Raw genomic sequence first — 18,394 nt, forward strand, 5'->3', positions numbered from 1 at the left:
AAATAATTCATTACAGAATGTAAAGTTAGTATGTTTAAATAAATAAAGGAGGGAATTGAAAAATACTAGAAAGGAAGATCAGGCTATATTGGAAAGCACTAAACAGAACTTCTAGAGATAAAACATATAATCCTTGAAATTAAAAACATCAATGCAAAGTGTGGTGGCTCACACCGGTAATCTCAGCTACTCAAGAGGCTGAAGAGGAAGCGCTTGAGCCCAGGAGATCAAGACTAGCCTGGGCAACATAGCAAGACCCTGCCTCAAAAATACATAAATTAATCTACACTGAAGGTGCTCCTAAAAAACTCAATGTAGCTGAAGAGAAAAATTAGTGAATTGTTAGATGGACCTGAAGATACTACACAAAATGCAGCAGAAAGACACAGAGGTAGAGAATATAGAAGAAAGGTTGGATGAGACGGAACAAAGAAAGAAGAACCAACGGAAACCTAACCGGAGTTCCAGTGAAAAGAAAGAATGGAGAAGATTCAATACTTGAATAGAAAATGGCTAGAATTTTCTAGTTTTGATGACAGTTCCAATCTTCAGATTCAGAAAGCCAACACGTCCCATGCGGGATAAAGAAAATAAAGTCCATACGGAGACACATCACAGTCAAACTTTAGAGCAGACACAAAAAAGACAAAAAGATTTTTAAAGTAGTAGAAAGAAAACGTATCGCCTAAAGTACTAATTAAGATAAAACAAGTGAAGCAGAAGAAAGTGGAACAATATTCTCAAGAGAGAAAATAACTGTCGATCTAGAATTTTATATTCAGTAACACTATCTTCTAAGGGTAAGGGCAAAATATAACTTTTCAGGCAAAAATTCAGGACTTTAACTACAAATAAACCCTTACTGTAGGAATTTCTTAAGAATATATTTCAGGAAAGAGAAAAATGATCCAAAATGGAAGATCTGAGATGTAAGCAGAAATGATCAGTACAGAAAATGAAGGCTGGGTGCTGTAGCTCATGTTTGTAATCTCAGCACTTTGGGAGGCCGAGGGAAGTGAATCTCTTGAGCCCAGGAGTTCCAAGACCAGCCCGGCAACATGGTAAAACCCCATCTCTACAAAAATGCAAAAAATTAACTGAACACGGTGGTGCATGCCTGTAGTCCCCATTACTCGGGAGGCTAAGGTGGTAGGATCATTTGAAACCGGGAGGCTGAGGCTGCAGTGAGCTGTGTTCGTGCCACTGCACTCCAGCCTGGGCAACAGGAGTGAGACCCTGTCTCAAAAAGGAAAAGAAAATGTGGCCAAGTATTGATTGTACAATACAATAATAATAATGACTAAGTGGTTATACACACACACACACACACACAAAACACACCCACACACAAAACACACACAAAGAAACAAAACCAGAACCAAAGTACTGGAGAAATGTAGCATATCAATTGGGAGGTGGACAGAACTGAATTTAAAGCACTCCCAGAGACCTGTATTGATCAGAAGGTTAAAGATATTGATTAACTTTAAATATTTAAAAATATTCATGCTAAAAGTTCTAGGATCAACACCAAATGAAGAAAAACAGAATGGGTAACTTCCAAACCATTAGAAGGGGGAAAAATGGAATGAGGAGTAGGAGAATCAATTTAAAATAATGCTACAAACAAAAAAGAATCTGAAAAAATGGGGCAAACACAAACGTAAAATGAGATGATAGAACCACACCCAAAAATGTCAATAAAAATGGGCTAAAAATCTTCAGCTAAAAGGTACAGATCATTAGCTCAAATTTAAAAAAGAAAAAAGAAGCCATGTGCTGTTTGCAAGAGACAATCCTAAATAACAGGATAAAGAAAAACAGGTTAAAAGTAAGACTGGAACAAGGTGTGCTATGCTGGTATAGCAATATTAAAATGAGGTCAGATGGATTTCAAGGCAAAAATCATTACTCCAGATAAACAGTCATTCAACAGTCTAAAGATTCAACCCATCAGGAAGATAAAACCATTCTAAACATTCACAGTTTCATTAAAATACCTTCAAAATATATATGCCTAAAATTGAAAGAGGTACAAGAAGAAATAGTCAAATCTACATTGGAATGGGAGATTTTAATGCATCCCTTTCAGTATGCAATTGATCAAGCTGACACGCACACACACACAAAAGTTTTATATGGAGAAGATTTGGCATAAACATAGAACATGTGCTAATAATGGAAAAGACATATTTTCTGATGCACACATGACATCTTTTTAATTTTTATCTACTTATTTATTTTTCATTTATAACTGATAGAGATGGGGTTTCACTGTGTTGACCAGACTGGTCTTGAACTTGTGGCCTCACGCAATCTCCCACCTCAGCCTCCCAAAGTGCTGGGATTATAGTTGTGAGCCACCATGCCTGGCTGAAATATTTTTTAAAAACTGATATATACTAGACCACACAGCAAATGTCAACAAATTTCAAAGAAGCAATAATGTACAGATAAATTCTCTGACCACAATGTATTCAAATTAATAGTCAATGTTGAGAGATAACTGAAAACAAAAATTAAAAACAACCATCTTCTCTTTAGTTTGGAAATTCAAAAAACACATTTTAAAAATACCCATGGGTCAAAGAAAAAATCAAAATGGCAATTAGAAAATACTTGTACCTTAACAATAATTAAAATAAATATACCAAAACCTATAGACTGTAATAAGCAGTAGGGTGAGGAAAATTATAACCTTAAACTTCTACAGAAAAAGAAGAAAGGCTTGAAATAAAAGTACACAATCTAGACAAAGAAAAACAGAATAAATCCAAAAAAGAAAGGAAATTATAAATAGCAGAAATCAATGGAATAGAGAATAAATGCAAAGTAGAGCTAATTTAAAAAGTTGATTCTTTGAAAAAAAAATCTATGGCGAGATTAAGCAAAAAAGAAATGATACAAATGAAATAAGGAATAAAAAAGGGACACAGTTACAAAAGATGTTTTGAAAGATGACAAGGTATATTATGAATAACTCTTTGCCAATATATTTGAAAATTGAAGTGACACGGACAAACCCCTAGAGTTGCCAAAATAAATTCAAAAGGAAATTTAAAAATACAAGTCATCCTATTATCATTACGTAAATTAAATCAATAGTTAAAAATCATCCCACAAGGAAAACACCAGTGCCAGACTATTTTGCAAGCAAGTTCCAACAAATATTAAGCAACAGATATTTCCAGTCTTAGATAAACTCTGAAAGAGTGAATACGCCTCAACTCCTTTTCTGAGGCGAATGTAATCTTGACACTAAACTAGGTAAAGACAGAACTGGAGAAACCTGGGTTATAAACAAAGACACAAAATTCATAAATAAAACATTAGCTTAGCAACTCTAGTAATATGTAAAAAAAATGTATCATAAGCAAGTATATTCAGAAATGCAAGTTTTGTTCAAAATGACAAATTTATAGTATAATTCACCACAGTAAAAAAAAGAAAGAAAAATTTTATAGTTATCTTAACAATGCAAACTTTTTTTAATGAAACTCAATAACCACTCATGATAAAAATATCATAGCAAAGTATGAATAGAATAATTTTGTTATGATAAAGCATATTTCCTAAGAAACCTTTAACTAATGTCCTATCAATTGTGAATCAGTAACATGGGTCCACTTAAAATATGAAATAACACAAAGATGCCTGTTATCATAACTTCTATTCAGAGGTCCTGGACTGTGCAATAGGACAGGAAAAAGAAAAGATACAATAATTAGGAAAAAAAAACCCCACCAGTATTGACAAAAGATATGATTTGTGCGTAGAAGAATCTATAAACTGTTAGAGTTACTAATGCAGTTTATTTAGCAAGGTTGCTGGAAAAAAATCAATAATGTGAAATAAATTGCATTTCCGTATATTAGCAGCAAGTAGAAAATACATCATATTAATTTGTAAAATTTATAACAGCATGAAAAAGAATCTATTCCATGTAGAATAAATCTAACTGAACAGGCATAGGAACTTTAGGGAAAAAAATCATAAAGCTATAATGAGAGGCACTGTAAGATTTAAGTAAATGGAGAACTATACATGCTCATGGACTGAAAGATGCAAAAAGGAGGTTTTGTTGTTAAGAGTCAGGGTCTCACTATGTACAGGCTGGCCTCAAACTCCCGGGCTTAAGCAACCCTCCCGCCTCGGCCTCCTGAGTAGCTGGGACTACAGGTGCATGCCACTGCACCTAGCATTCAATATAAGAGTATTAATCCACAACAAATTGATCTACAGATTCCATACAACTCTAGTCAGGAACCACAATAGGGTGTCTTTTCTTTGTTTTTCTTGTTTGCACACCCCCTTGCAGTTTATCAAGCTGATTATAAAGTTTATACACAACTGCAAAGAGCCAAGAATAGCAAAGACACTTTAAAAAGAACAAGGTGAGAGAATATGCGCTCCCAGACTTAAGAACTTACAAAGATATAATAATTCAGACACTGTGGTATTGCCATGGTACAGGAAAATATGAAATAGGACCAAGAGTCCCCAAAATAAACCCACAAATAGAAAGAAACCTGATATATATCAGAGCTAGCATTTCATATCAGTGGGAAAAAGGGGGGCTACTTAATAAGTGATGCTGAGATAAGTGTTTATTATTTGAAAAATATTTAAGTGTATCTTTATCTCACACCGTAACTCCAGATGGATTAGAGACTCAAATAATAAGACTCAAATGTGAAAGCAAAAAACTTTCAATCTTTTAGAAAAATACTATAGGAGACTATATGACCATAGAGTAGGGAAATAAATTTTTAAGACACCAGATTTCATAAAAAGATTGATAAATGTGATTAATAAGAATGGAAATTGAAAGAGAGTGAAAAGACCATCTGCAAACTTAGAAAATCTGCAACATATGTAGTCAATACAAGATTGATATGTAGACTATACCAAGAACTCCTATGAAGAGAAGAAAAAAGGGAACCCAGTAGAAAAATGAGCAAAATGCTAAACAGGAAATCCATAAAATAATATATTCAAAGAGCCCCTTAAATATATGAAAAACTGTGCAACATCTTTAGTAAAAAGGGAAATATAAATTAAAGTACAATGAGATACCATTACATACCTACCAGATTGGTTGAAATGACAAAGCATGACAATTCTAAATGTGTGTGAAGATGTGGAGGACTAGGGACCATCACACTCTGCTGGTGGCAGTGTAATTGGAAACAAGCACTTTACAAAACAATGTGGCATTACCTTGTAAAGCTGAGCATGTACATACCCTATAAATCAACAATTTCACTCCTAGACATCTTAAATGAATCTGAGACATGTATGAGAATTTCCACAGTAGCACTGCTTGTAATATCAAAGAACTATTAATGATCCAAATGTCTTTTTTAAAAAAATGATAGTATAGTCACGTAATGGGATATTATATGGCAGTGAAAATGACTCAATTACAGCTAGATGTCACAAAACAAAGAAACTTAATATGAGTTTTTAAAAAAACAAAGTTAAGAAAGACACAGTATTATTCTAGTTATTTAAAAAACTCAGGGCTGGGCACTGTGGCTCACACCTGTAATCCTAGCACTTTGGGAGGCTGAGGTGTGTGGATCGTTTGCGCCCAGGAGTTCGAGACCAGCCTGGGCAACATGGCAAGATGCCACCTTTACAAAAAATAGAAAAATTAGCCAGGAGCGGTGGTGAGTGCCTGTAGTCCCAAACACTTGAGAGGCTGGGAGGTGGTAGGATCACTTGAGCCCGGGAGGATGAGGCTGCAGTGAGCCGTGATTGTGCCACTGCACTCTGGTGTGGGTGACAAAGCGAGACCCTGTCTCAAATAAATAAATAAATAAAAATAAAAAGACAGTAGCCTCCCCAAACTGTAAAGATGAACACTACGAAGAATGATAGGAAATACTAAGGAGCATGCAGAGAATCATTTAATACAAGTTGCATAAAATACTTCTCACCAGGTATCAAATTCTACCTAGGACAGAGATGTCATTTAGGTCATTAAACTGATTTAACTTGTTAATTTACAGCTCTTCCCTACCTTTTTCACAAAATCCAGTCTAATTCTACCTGTGCCTAAGCTGTAAAATCAAGGTGAGGTTTAAGACCCCTTCCAGCAGCCCTAGAATTCTGCAATCTGGCAGACGCATGGCTAAAAAGGTAAAGGATGTCCAGGGGCCAGGTGGTTAGCCCTTCCTGGAAGCATCCAGCTCTAAGAGTTCTAACTCAGTGGTAATATCCAGCGGGACCACAATTTTCTCCCATGAGCTGCAAACTGCTCCCCTAAACCACTGAGATAAACATGATTTCCTTTTTGCAAGAGATCACACAACACAAATAGGAGTGATCCTACAACTCTCCTCCATGAATTGTTTTGCATTTACAACAGTCCAGAATCATTGGGAGTTTGGAGGATTTCTAGGTACAACATGAAAAAGAGCCACCAGGACTTTCAAAGGCATTAACACATGTCATTGATATGAAATATGAGGAGCAGCTCTAGAATGTTGATCAAATTTCACAGTTTGCTGGTCGTTGTTTAAATTTCTGGACCAGAAGGGCCCAAAACAAAAACTACGCTTGCTGAAATGGGCCCAGGAGGGAATTCAGTGCATGCTTTGTGTGACTGGGATTCTTTCCCCCCTTTCTCTTAAACCTAGCTCTTTAGTATTTTCTCTTCTCCTCCCACTACAAAGCAAAATCTAATACTGAGTTTTGTAATTGCCTTCAAAGACCATGATTTCAAAGACAAAGGCCAACAGGTGTTTGGTCTTTACATACAGAACAAAATACAACACTAGAAAAGATCAGCAGCCAATTTACCCTCAAGTTACATAATTGGACTACAACCCTATCTTAATACTAAAGGTTGCCACCTTCCTACACTCCTGAAACAAACATCTTCTCAAGGGAGGAGATAAGACAGCTGATCCGGAGCAGAACTTAGGCTGAGAGATGGGCTTTCCCGATGATTCTATTTTGACATGACCTTAGGAATTAATGTTTGCTACTACAGTCAGACCATTAATGCCTGACTTGCTTCATGTTCCATAGGAAGTGCAGTTTTTCACTTGAGGTTGCTGGAGATCCAAATAAAATTAAGTAGCCTTAGACGGTGATTGGATGAAACTCTCATATAATTTGGTAACAAATAGGGTGGTCCAGACTTGTAGTCCAGATTATGGCCAGCACTCTTTAAAGCCAATGGCTTTGCCAACAAATGTACTCTGTGCTGAAAGGTGGCATGAATTTAATCTAAGCCTTCTCCTAAGGTTTTGGGGTACCTGAGGTTCCAGTGCTCAGGAAGCAAACCTGCGAAGGTCTGTGGGAGACAGGCTAGGTGAATCCATGAGGCTTTCCATGTTACTTATTTATCAAACACCTACAGAATGCTGACTATGTGCTGGGCACACAGCTGTGTGTGAATCCAAATAACCCATGAGGCAGACACACGTTTCCTCTTGAGAAGCCCATGGGCGCTTCCCTGAGGTCACACGGCTGCAGGAGATGGACCGAGGAAATGTGGTTCCTGAGTTCATGTACGTATTTTGTTGGTTCAGTTGCTACAGAACAGGCCTTCCCCACATCGGCTTTTTCCCAATCCTCTAGCGAGCCCTGGACATGTCATTCTTTTCTGCCACCTGATGAGGCATGCAGGGATCAAAAAGAGCCCTAAAGGTTAAAAGCAAGGTGGCTGAGATCCAGGGAGGTTGCTGTGACCCAACCCAGGGTGTGGGACAGCCCACGATGCTGTGAATATAAGAAACCTGGGACTCCTCCTTCCCAAGAAGGCCAGCAACAGCTCTCCCAGGGCTATCCATCATGGGTTCCATTCAATGCAATCTCTGCAAGGGATTTTCCTGGGAAAGCAGCCGAAGACACAGATATAAAACTTTAAGATGTGTGGGTAGTTATTTTGAGGATGATGTGTCTTGAGGACTTGACGCCCAGGCAAATTTAAAAATAAGCAGGTTTCCAACGTCTAAGGATGGGCCAATCTTGGAGGTTATTGAGTAAAAAGTCAACACCGTAAAGTCAATTACACTATTGACAGATACTCTTACAAGGAGATTTCACATCATAATTATATGCAAAGGAACCTGGCAAATAGAAGCTGTGTAATGATCAGCTAATAAAAGTAACACTTCATCTATGTCAATAACAGTTTCAGAGTTAAGACAAACAAACATGGCCTTTGCCACTCTGTGGAGGAAAAAAAAAAATCCCTGAAAGACAAATATTTTCACTTAAGGAGAAGTCGCTTAGATTCACAGGGAAAACCTGTCACACAAAAGAGAGTGGGAAATTGGTCTTTAGTGGGTGCTAATGACTCTCCCGCCCTCCCTGGGCCCCAGCTGAACAGACTGGGGCAGCAACCCCTGTAAACATCTGAGCACACACAGAATACTTGGGCACTGCCACGTGGTCTGGGAGATGACATTCTGTGTTGTTCTAGTCTCCACTGCACTGCTTTCCTTTTTAGCCTTGGCTGAGTTTGGGTTCCACTGACATGTGGCCAAATTAAAAATGTTAAAATTATGATGAATGTGAAAATGCAAAACAAGATGTTTTTCCCCAAGCACTTCTTAATGGGTTTTACACAGACACTGATTAGGCAGATGCCTCCATAGCTACGTTTGTGTTCCTTCTTTCCAAAAGCATCTCAGTGTCTACTACCTGCCCTACAAAAAGAGGGCAAAGATACTACAAGCAAGTACCCCTAATGTTCTAGAGCTTGCTACCCCTCTTCCCCTAATTTCCCTTAAAACTGAGGGGGGCAAGTTCAGAATTGGTATTTGGACAACTAACTGCTAATGCACAATGGTTTTCTTTACTGGTTATCTCTCTCTCTCTCTTTTTTTTTTTTTTTGACAGAGTCTTGCCCTGTTGCCCAGGCTGGAGTGCAATGGCACAATTTCGGCTCACTGCAACCTCCACCTCCTGGGTTCAGGCGATTCTCCCATCTCAGCCTCCTGAGTAGCTGGGACTACAGGCACATACCATCACACCCAGCTAATTTTTGTATTTTTAGTAGAGATGATGTTTCACCATGTTGGCCAGGCTGGTCTTGAACTCCTGACCTCAGGTGATCTGCCTGCCTCGGCCTCCCAAATGCTGGGATTACAGGTGTGAGCCATCGTGCCCGGCCTCTTTACTGGTTATCTGTTTATGCAAATCGTAACTTGCCTAGCTTCTGCAAACTATGGTTTCACATTTTACCAAAATGATTTTATTCAAAACTCCTATGATGCTCAGGAAAGTCACTCCTTAATTAGACTATACATCCTTTTGTAGTGGACAGAGATGAAGCAAGCTGTGCCATTACAAAGCTATTGCCACTCAGTCTCAAACCCACCCTTCTACTCTGTTTCCCAAACTGGGGCTGGGGCTGGGGCTGGGGCTGGGGCTGGACTTTACCACTGGGTTCCATGTGAGGCTCCGCCACCAGGGGGTGCCATAGAGAGACTGAGAAGGTGGTGGAGAAAGATAGAACTGGCTCCTGCCTGTTTCCTGTTCTTGTGCCACCCAGCAATGCCTCTGCACCTCAGCAGCAGCATTCATTCTCGGAGGTGCCAAACCAGTTTGCAGTTTTTCCAGCACTTGCAGAACTATGTTCCCCTAGAGGCACCAGCACCATCAGAGGCTGCTTCCTAGTCCCCGCCCCCCACGCAAAGGTGAGTTTCAGCTCCATGGGGTGATCATTCCAACCTCTTCCCTTTGTTCCGTCAACCCTCTTTGACGGTTGCAGGCTACTACCCTAGAGGTGGTAGCTGCCTCCTGCAATGACTCTCTCCATGATACCCTGAGTTATCTTTTACCCTTTCAGTTACCTAGTTAATAACTTCCTACCTGGTTCACAGCTTTGCTTTCTTTCTAATCATTTTGATTTTTACATGGTCTCACTCTGTCACCCAGGATGGAGTGCAGTGGAGCAATCTCGGCTCACTGCAGTCTTGACCTCCCAGGCTCAAGGGATCCTCCCACCTCAGCCTCCAGAGTGGCTAGGTCACAGGTGTGTGCCACCATGCCCAGGTCATTTTTTTTTTTTTTTTAAATAGAGATAAGTTTTCTCCATGTTGCCCAGGCTGGTCTCAAATTCCTGAGCTCAAGTGATCCACCCGCCGGAGCCTCTCAGTGTTGGGATTACAGGCGTGAGCCAATGTGCCCGGCCTCGGCGAATTTTTTAACTTTTTGTAGAGCTGGGATCTCCCTATGTTGCTCAGGCTGGTCTTGAACTCCTGGCCTCAAGTGATCCTCCTGCCTCAGCCTCCCAAAGTGCTGAGATTATAGGCATGAGCCACCACACCCAGCCCTGGTTAACATTAAAGTCTCTCTGTTCAATTACTTGGTGTGGTTTCTGTCTCCCTACTGAACCTGTCTGATACACAAGTTTGGCTCAGAGGCTGTCTTGTTTTCTTTTACTCTGGAAGGAGCCCAGCTGAGGCACTCAGTGGACTGCATGAGTGGCAACTTTCAACAGAAACAAGACTGTTTTGCTGCAGTGCTTTGTTATTCTCTAACTAGAAAGAAACCATTGGTAGTTGAAATAACACCTCAAGAGGGAACTAACCAGTAACATTTGTCATCATAAATGCCATGAGAGTAAGAATTAAAATGAGAAGGCGGCTCCTGTTGAAGGTCCACCTGTTGTCCGCCTGGCTTTTCTGTGCCCTTCTATAAGGCATGGCTGAGCCCATAGTGAAAGCTACTCTTGAAGGCACTAAAAAAAATGGTCAAGAGGATAAACTGTAAGTCTATATTTAGAATCTGCTAATAAAAATACATTGTTCCTCCAAGCAAAAACAGTTCACAGTCTCCAAGTCTTCTCAACCAAGAAGGTAAACTATGAGGCAACACAGGAAAGATTTTAAGAAAGAATGAAAAACAGAGTATGTCTTTTTCAAAAATGTGAGGTAAGAGCATTGGAATTTTGGCTTCACGGAAAGAGGCTTACCACTTAGGAACTCAAGAATTATTGACCTGAGAGTAGCCAGGAAAGATACCGGGGAGGTACAAGAAAAACCTTTCCATGTATTTTTGGAAAATATCCCCTTGTCAGATTAGTAGAAATGATAAGTGGTTTTATAATTTGTTACTATTCTAATTGCTAACAACTTCCCATCTTATCAGAACCTATAGACCTTTGCTCTGAAGATTATGCGACTTGTCCTGACAACAGCAGGAAGAGTTAAAAGACAAGCTCGTGGAGAAGCTGCACACGGCAGGGGAGTCTGACCTTGCTTCTCCCTCAGGCCCAGCTAAACACACTTTCTGGGTTGGTTTCCTTTTGGACATGAAACACTATGAAAACAAAATGGCCTTCAGGCGCAAACTTGATCCGTAAACGCAGAAGGAGAGGGATGGTACCTTCAAGGGATGCAGCTCAGTGAGACAGGCTTTTTCTAAACAAGCAACCAGGGCCTGGCACATGCAATAGTGATGCGGCATCAGACAACTGATTGAGAGCTAGCCCTCATCCTCAGGACACAAAGCACCCAGGACAGAAAGGGACACACAGAGAAACTGCTACCATACAGGGTCACTCATTGAAGGGCTAAAGCATGGGGCTAATCAGTTCACGGCAAAGAGAAGTTTCTCTGATGCTGGTTCCCAGACCACATTAAAAAAAGCATTGGGAAGGGATCATCTTTTGTGTCAGATTTTGAAGGACGTGCTGCCTTGCATATGAGGGTGAGGGGAATCTATGCAGACAAAACTGTATGAATAAGATGGGCCAATACTGGGCATATCTGGGGAACACATTTGGCTCGAGGAGAAGGAAGGACTATCAGGGTGATGCAGGGGCAGTCACAGAAGGTGCTTCTGCAGACAGCTAGAGGGGCACGGAGTTAGGAAACTGGTCTGGCAGTGGTGGATGGATGGGCAGGAGTGGGTGTAGAAGCAGCTGGCAGATGGGAGGAGGCTCCGCCAATGGTGCCTATGAGGGCCGCAGGCTGGCGGTGGACCCTGATCCGGGGCTGACAGTGGAGATGGAGAGCATGGAGGAGAGAAATGTCCCAAGGAAGGGTTCATGCGGTTTGGCAGCTGACCTCATTCTTGGAAGCAGGGGAATGATGCCACCTGCTATTTATAGACCACGTACCAAAGCTCGCCTCACATCTGATTTTGCATTTGATTTTCCCCGCAACCCCTGGTAGGAGGCAGGAGTTTCACAGATGAAGGAACTGAGCCCGGAGTCACAGGACAGGGGAGGGACAGGACTGGGTGTTGCGCTGGCCCGTTAGCCTAGAATCCAATTAATATCCTGCCTTCTGTTTTCTTCTGCCCACCTCTTACCCTGCCTTCTTAGAAGAAAAAACTTAACTCGCCTCCATCTCCTCATCTGTAAAGAGACCAGGATCATCTGGTGGCCCGAGAAAGAGAAGGGGGCATTTGGATTGGGAGTTCTTGGGGTTACTTTCACATTTCTGAGCACGCAAACCAGGTTTATTGCTGTCACTAGTTCGAAGCAGCTCCTCTCTGTCTCCAGAAGGGACCCCGTGGACAGCAAGCTGCCCTTCCCACTCCCCAGGCTGGCTCTGCCCAGCGCACTCCCCCCTTACCTCATGGCCGCTGTCACCCCAATGGGAGTGATTGGCAGCGGCCGCACGCCAGGAAACAGCCCTCGGCTCAGGACCCGCGCTCCATTTTGGATCACTCCTGGAGGAACTGAAAAAGCAAAGGGGAGAAAGACACCGCACGTGAATTCAACTGTGAAGATTTCCGTTCCAAGTCAGAAATTCTGGATAGACCAATAAGAGAGAAAGAGAGACAGAGGGCAGAGAACATGCATGGAGCAGAGACAGAGAGAAACACACACACACACGTGCACATACATGCACATACACACACACACACAGTCACACAGACATGCACAGACACACACTCACACAGTCATGCATGCGCGCACACACACACACGCAGACACGTACGTACACCTGCACATACAGACATGCACACACACACAGACACACGTGCACACACACACGGGGAAACAGAGACAGAAAAAGATACCCAGAGAGTAAGACAGACAGAAAGATAATCTGGTAAGTAAAAATCAGACTAGTAGCTCGCAACCAAAGGATTAATGCCTAGGTTAAAAAAAAAAAAGTGAGTTTTCAAAAGTAGGCTTCAAATAGTATTTTCTCACATTTATTAAACATAACCTTTTACCTTCAGTCAGACCCTAACAACAACTCAAAAACCCCAACACTGTAGGAAAGACACCTGGTGACCAACAAAAGCACCTCCCCATGCTTTGCCATGGGCAGAAGCTGAGAACATCTTTCCATTTATCCTTAATCCAACAAGGGGAAAAATATGACCCAAATTATCTCTCGTAAAAGCCGATTTTACAAGCTACTTGGCATCTCAGCACGCACCACACAGTTCATCCCCCCAGGCGATCCTCGTGGCCTGAGGAAAGGCCCCTCCCTGGGGTATCCTCTCAAGCAAATCTCCTGAGAAGTCGCTCCTCATCCCACCTTCTCCTAAACACACGCATCCCTGGAGCAACCCTAAGTCCCCCTTTCACCAGCGACCATCAGATCTTGTCCATTCTCCATACAAACTCCAAGATCTCCACACCAGCCTGATTTTGTCTGAGGGTTACCTAAGAGGAGAACCGCAGGGAATCCCTGATGTAACCTTTTCTAACCCTCCAAACAGCAATTTCATCTGGTCCAAGCTAATATTCTGCCATCTGCTACATCTACCAAAAACCCTCCCTATGTCTGAGGGGCAGGGGAGCAACACTAAGTGAGAACACGGGTGAGCTTTCATCTGAGTTCTCTTGTGTGACTCTGTGCAGGTCTGTGGATCTCTGTTTCCCTCTCCGAACACTGTTCTTCCAAGACCCTGTCTACCATCATGGGTTCAAGACTCCCCAGAGCTCTGGCTGTGCCCATATAGTCCCTGGCACAGTCTCAGATAGTGGCAAGGTGGGTAAATAGTGCTTTCTCAAACAAAGACTGTCGAAAAGGCTCTAGAAAATTATGTATTCCAAAATGAAAACCACTCTGGACGTTAGGTGTGTAAGCCAATATTATATGGGTAGAATAAATGCTTTTCATAAAACACATTGCCATACTTTTTACTTACATAATTTTTAGGTATCTAAGGACATGTTTTCAAACCTTGACTCAAACATCATGTAGGCTGAACGTCCACTATTGAATACACGGTAATTTTATAGACTGTCAATTCTTTGGGCATTCTGCACTTCTTACTAATAATTTTTGCCATTTATTTTCCTGGTTTGCGTAAGGCCTTTGTTACTAGGTCTTACAAAAGGTGGGATGGGTGACAGAATGGAAACTCTCGCCTAAGTCAGTACTACTATTACAGTCCAGGGTTCCATAATCTCCCCCGTCACTTACCCTAATTAATTGTGAGAGCAGGCAGACCCAGATCAGTAGCTCCTACCATTCCTGATTATCAGCCTGATTTCCGCTAACAGACCACCTTATCTGAGGCAGGAGACTTACCAAGTATCTTTAAATCACAGAACTGTTAGAATGTGGTATGCAGCGAATTATCATGTCTTACACAGTTGATGAATTCTCTATAAGGAAGAATGTCTAAAGTTTATATTACCTAATTTATCTTATCTGATTTTCAAGATTTCCTATAAAGTTACAGGAACCAGGACACTCTCATACTGGCGTAAGTCTAGACATATAGACCAATCGAACAGAACAGCATTCGGAAATAGACTCACACGCACGTGGTCAACGGATTTTTGACAAGGGTACTGAGATAATGCAAGGAGGGGAAAGCAAGTGTTAGAACAACCAGAGATCCATTTGGGAAAAAAATGAACCTTGAGCCTTACACCTCATACCACATATAAAAATTAGAAATGGATCATACACCTAAATGTAGGAACTAAAACTATAAAACTTCCAGAAGAAAATATAGGAGGAAAAACAGCAATAATTCTCAAGGACAGACATACGCAGAAGACAGCAGAACTCTTGTAGATACATGCTTTGGATGAAATCTATGTGTGTTGTCTAAAATGATAGGCTTTTTGTTTGCCTGTTTTGCGGATTGTGGGAGAGGGTTTCCATAATTGTGGTGTACGGCAGTCTCCTAGAAATGGCCAGATAGCCACAGGTTCAGCTGAATTCTGATCTAATACATCCGTCACTAGGGATCTCAGGTAGAGCAACAACTTAGTCTGATATAATGAACCATGCTGATAAATAACGGAAATATTTAAAATCTCTAATACAGTTGTAATTCACGTCAGTAAAAATTATTACACTCCCATATACAGTCACTAAAACTTTTACCAAGTACTTTCCTATATATTAGATGATGGGGATATAAGGTAACTACAAGCAAGAGGGAGGGGGAGATAGAGCGAGAGAGAGAGAATGAATTAAGGAGGCAATGAAAATATACTATGGTACATGCTAGCACAGGGGGCCTAGAGGCAGAAAGGATGGAGACACCTAACCCAAACTAAGGGGTATTTGGGAAGGCTTCCTTCCTGTAGGAAGTGTCAACTAACCTGGAGTTCAAAGGCAGAAAAATGGCACATACAAAGACCTGGAAGTGATTTTTTAATGGTGCACAATGTGCTCAAGGAACTAAAAGGCTGCTTTTGGACAGCACACAATCCTAGCAGAAATGAGATGTGTTTGGACTTTATCCCATGGGTAGTGGGAAAACCATTAAAGGGTTTTGAGCAGAGAAGTGCCCTGCGCTGCAGCAGCTGACAGCCAGGCTCTGCAAACCAACCTAGGTCTACATCTCATCTCTGTCAATTATTGATCGTGTCCCCTGAGCAAGCTACTTAAACTCCTTAAGTAAGATGGGGGACAAAAATGATATTTACCCAGGGTCTCTGGAGACTTAACTGAGTTACGGAAGGCACGAGTATTTGGAAAATACATGTTGGTTATCAATATCATCATCATCAACATGATCAACATCCACAGAGGAATCCTGAGGCGGCCTGTGCTTTCTCTACTTCAGAGGAGCTGAAAACCCATAAGGAACAGAATGGGACAGAAACCAGACCATGCTGGAAGAATGTAGCCATCTTCCTGGTGACAGAGTTGCTGGAAGAGCAACAGATGCTGTTATGGTGCTTCTGTTCCCCTTGTGCATAGCACGTCATATCAGAGCCACCCTTGCAGCAAAAACACCCAAAACACGTAAAGTTGGACAAAGACGAGGGAAGCCCTGGAACGGGAACAGAGCAAATCCAAGTTAGGGAGCGCAAGTTCTTCTTAACCCTAGCATGGTTGTCAAGCCATCTGCCAATCAAGGAAGAAAAGCACCCCTGGGGAGAGTGTGGCATGACAGAGTCCTCTGCCCAAATACTCAGAACATGTAAGCATCAGGCGCATGGCCAGCAGAGAGGAAAACTAGGAAAGGAAGCCAGTTGTCACCAAGTTCCTACTGGAGACCATGTTCTTTGGATGTTCCTTGTCTCATGGAACCCTCAGGGATGAGGTCTACTGCAGTGGTTAAGAGTGTGAGCTCTGAGCCACACAGCCTCAGTTCGGCCTCGCCCCGTTACTGGCTCTGTGGCCTTGGCCTAGTGCCTTCACCTTCCTGGGCCTCCATTTCCTCACTGGTGAAGCAGGCTTAAACATACCTTGCAGGATTGCTCTGGGGATGAAATAAGATAAGCTAGGTCAACGGCTTAGCTCGGTGGCTGGCTCGTTATGTAAGCTCATCATCGTCATCATCACCATCATCCTTCTGCCATCCTATATCACCTCTCCAGCATCCTCTTACTAATGATCTACAAGGATAGGGCTGAATAGGGTCCGGACATGGGGAAATACTTTCAGCCCATTATGCTTTTTGTAGTTATTCCTAACTGCATTTACCTATTAAAACATCTTCCTGATTAATGAACAGCATTCACTTCAAAGAGAATCTCATGGACAAAGCTCTCTTGCAGCATTAATAGGCTTTCCCTGAGCTATTTCCTGAACCTCACAAGACTCCTGGCATGTAGACTCAGCTCTTCCTCTGAATCCTGCAGCTTGTTCTCAAATGAGCTGCAACTAAATGCTGCCTCTGCCAACCCTGGCACTTCTCCGTCCTCATCATTGGCAGTCTTCTCCATGGAGAGATGGCGGATGTGCTCGTGTTTGCTCACCAGCTGCCAGAAGCCAGCTGTGACACTTAACTATACCCCTGTCTTTCTCCTTTCTGTCCCCATCCCCAAGTGTCAGGAACGTGGCTTCTGAAGAACAAGTCACAGCCAGTCTAAAATGGCTCTGTTAGAGAAAGGCATTCTGAGGCCCACAGTTCACTACTCTACATTAGGAAGCTCGGTGGGAACATGAGTCCATTCTTCAGCCTTTTCTCTACCAGCAAATCTACTCTTTCCCTTCCTTTTACTCTGTTTCCCTCAGAGCATATTAAGACACCGAAAGACCAAAACCTTTACAGCCAATCTGACGCACCTGATGTACTGAAATGCCCTGGCCTCCAGCTATGCAAGACATCAAAAGGGCTGGACGTTCAAAGTCAACTTCTTCCTCGGATTTGTGGCTCTCTCCAGACAAGGCCCAGGCCTCTAGCATCATCCTTGCAGGTTAGGCCAGTTACGTATTTATCTTTTAGATGAGAGAATACCCACCCCTGAGGCTCTCAGGATGAGGGACATTGGCGCCACACTTCCCCACACTTGCCATCAGCCACGTTCTCTGCAGTTAGAGAGGGACTCTTAAGCTTTCTTGTTTTAACTAGCAAGAAGGCAACCTTCACACATAAGAAGAGAGCCAAACAGAGCAGCACTGCTCATTGTAGATGCTATGATCTAAATGGGATAACGCAATCCTGAGAATCTTAAAAAAAAAAAAAGTCTAAGGTCCAAGACAAACTCCTCCACGCTACATTGTCCCTCAGCACTTCCCCAGCTCCCCTTCTGAGGCTTAGCTTCCTTGGTTTTTCACAACTTCTAAAATTAACCTCTGAGCTCTTGCCGCTGCCTTTGGAGGGCAGCCCTGGCTAACTCTCTCAGAGGCCATAAGCTGAGCAGCAGGTGATTCCGCTAATCCTTCCCTTTCCTAAAGTCGGCCTTTCCACCTGCTTACTTGGAAGCACACTGGGGAGGGGGCTGGCACGGGGAGACACAGCCTATTTCCTAGTTGTCTTCCCTCTGCTGTGCCTGGTGTGTCTGCCATACATCCCAGTTCCAGGCAGGGGGAGGAACGCCTTCCCCCAATCCCTTCCCTTCCCTCGTTCCATTTTGTTGTTTTATTTATTATCTAGAGTTTGTCTCTGGGAACCTTCCAACCAGGGATTATATAAGCCTTTGAAGATGAGTAATGGAGATCTGGCTTCTCCTGACTAACAAGTCCTCCATTGGGGTTAAAGCTGACTCACGGGGCTTGTCAAAGGGGAACTGCAAAGCAGGTACTTAAGGAGATACTAG

At 42.2% G+C, this 18,394-nt stretch overlaps 1 protein-coding gene across 14 annotated transcripts in view; it reads right to left on the reverse strand.

The window, feature by feature from the left end:
- Nucleotides 1-18,394, reverse strand: part of FOXN3 (forkhead box N3) — a 461,111-nt gene that overhangs the window by 12,023 nt on the left and 430,694 nt on the right. For all 14 annotated transcript variants that reach the window (XM_016926572.4, XM_054666225.2, XM_016926571.4 and 11 more), the window contains one exon: nucleotides 12,549-12,654. In XM_016926572.4, the coding sequence (XP_016782061.1) occupies nucleotides 12,549-12,654 (106 nt within the window). The remainder of the gene's footprint in view (nucleotides 1-12,548; nucleotides 12,655-18,394) is intronic.

This window comes from Pan troglodytes, chromosome 15 (assembly GCF_028858775.2).
Source record: "Pan troglodytes isolate AG18354 chromosome 15, NHGRI_mPanTro3-v2.0_pri, whole genome shotgun sequence".
NCBI lineage: Eukaryota > Metazoa > Chordata > Mammalia > Primates > Hominidae > Pan > Pan troglodytes.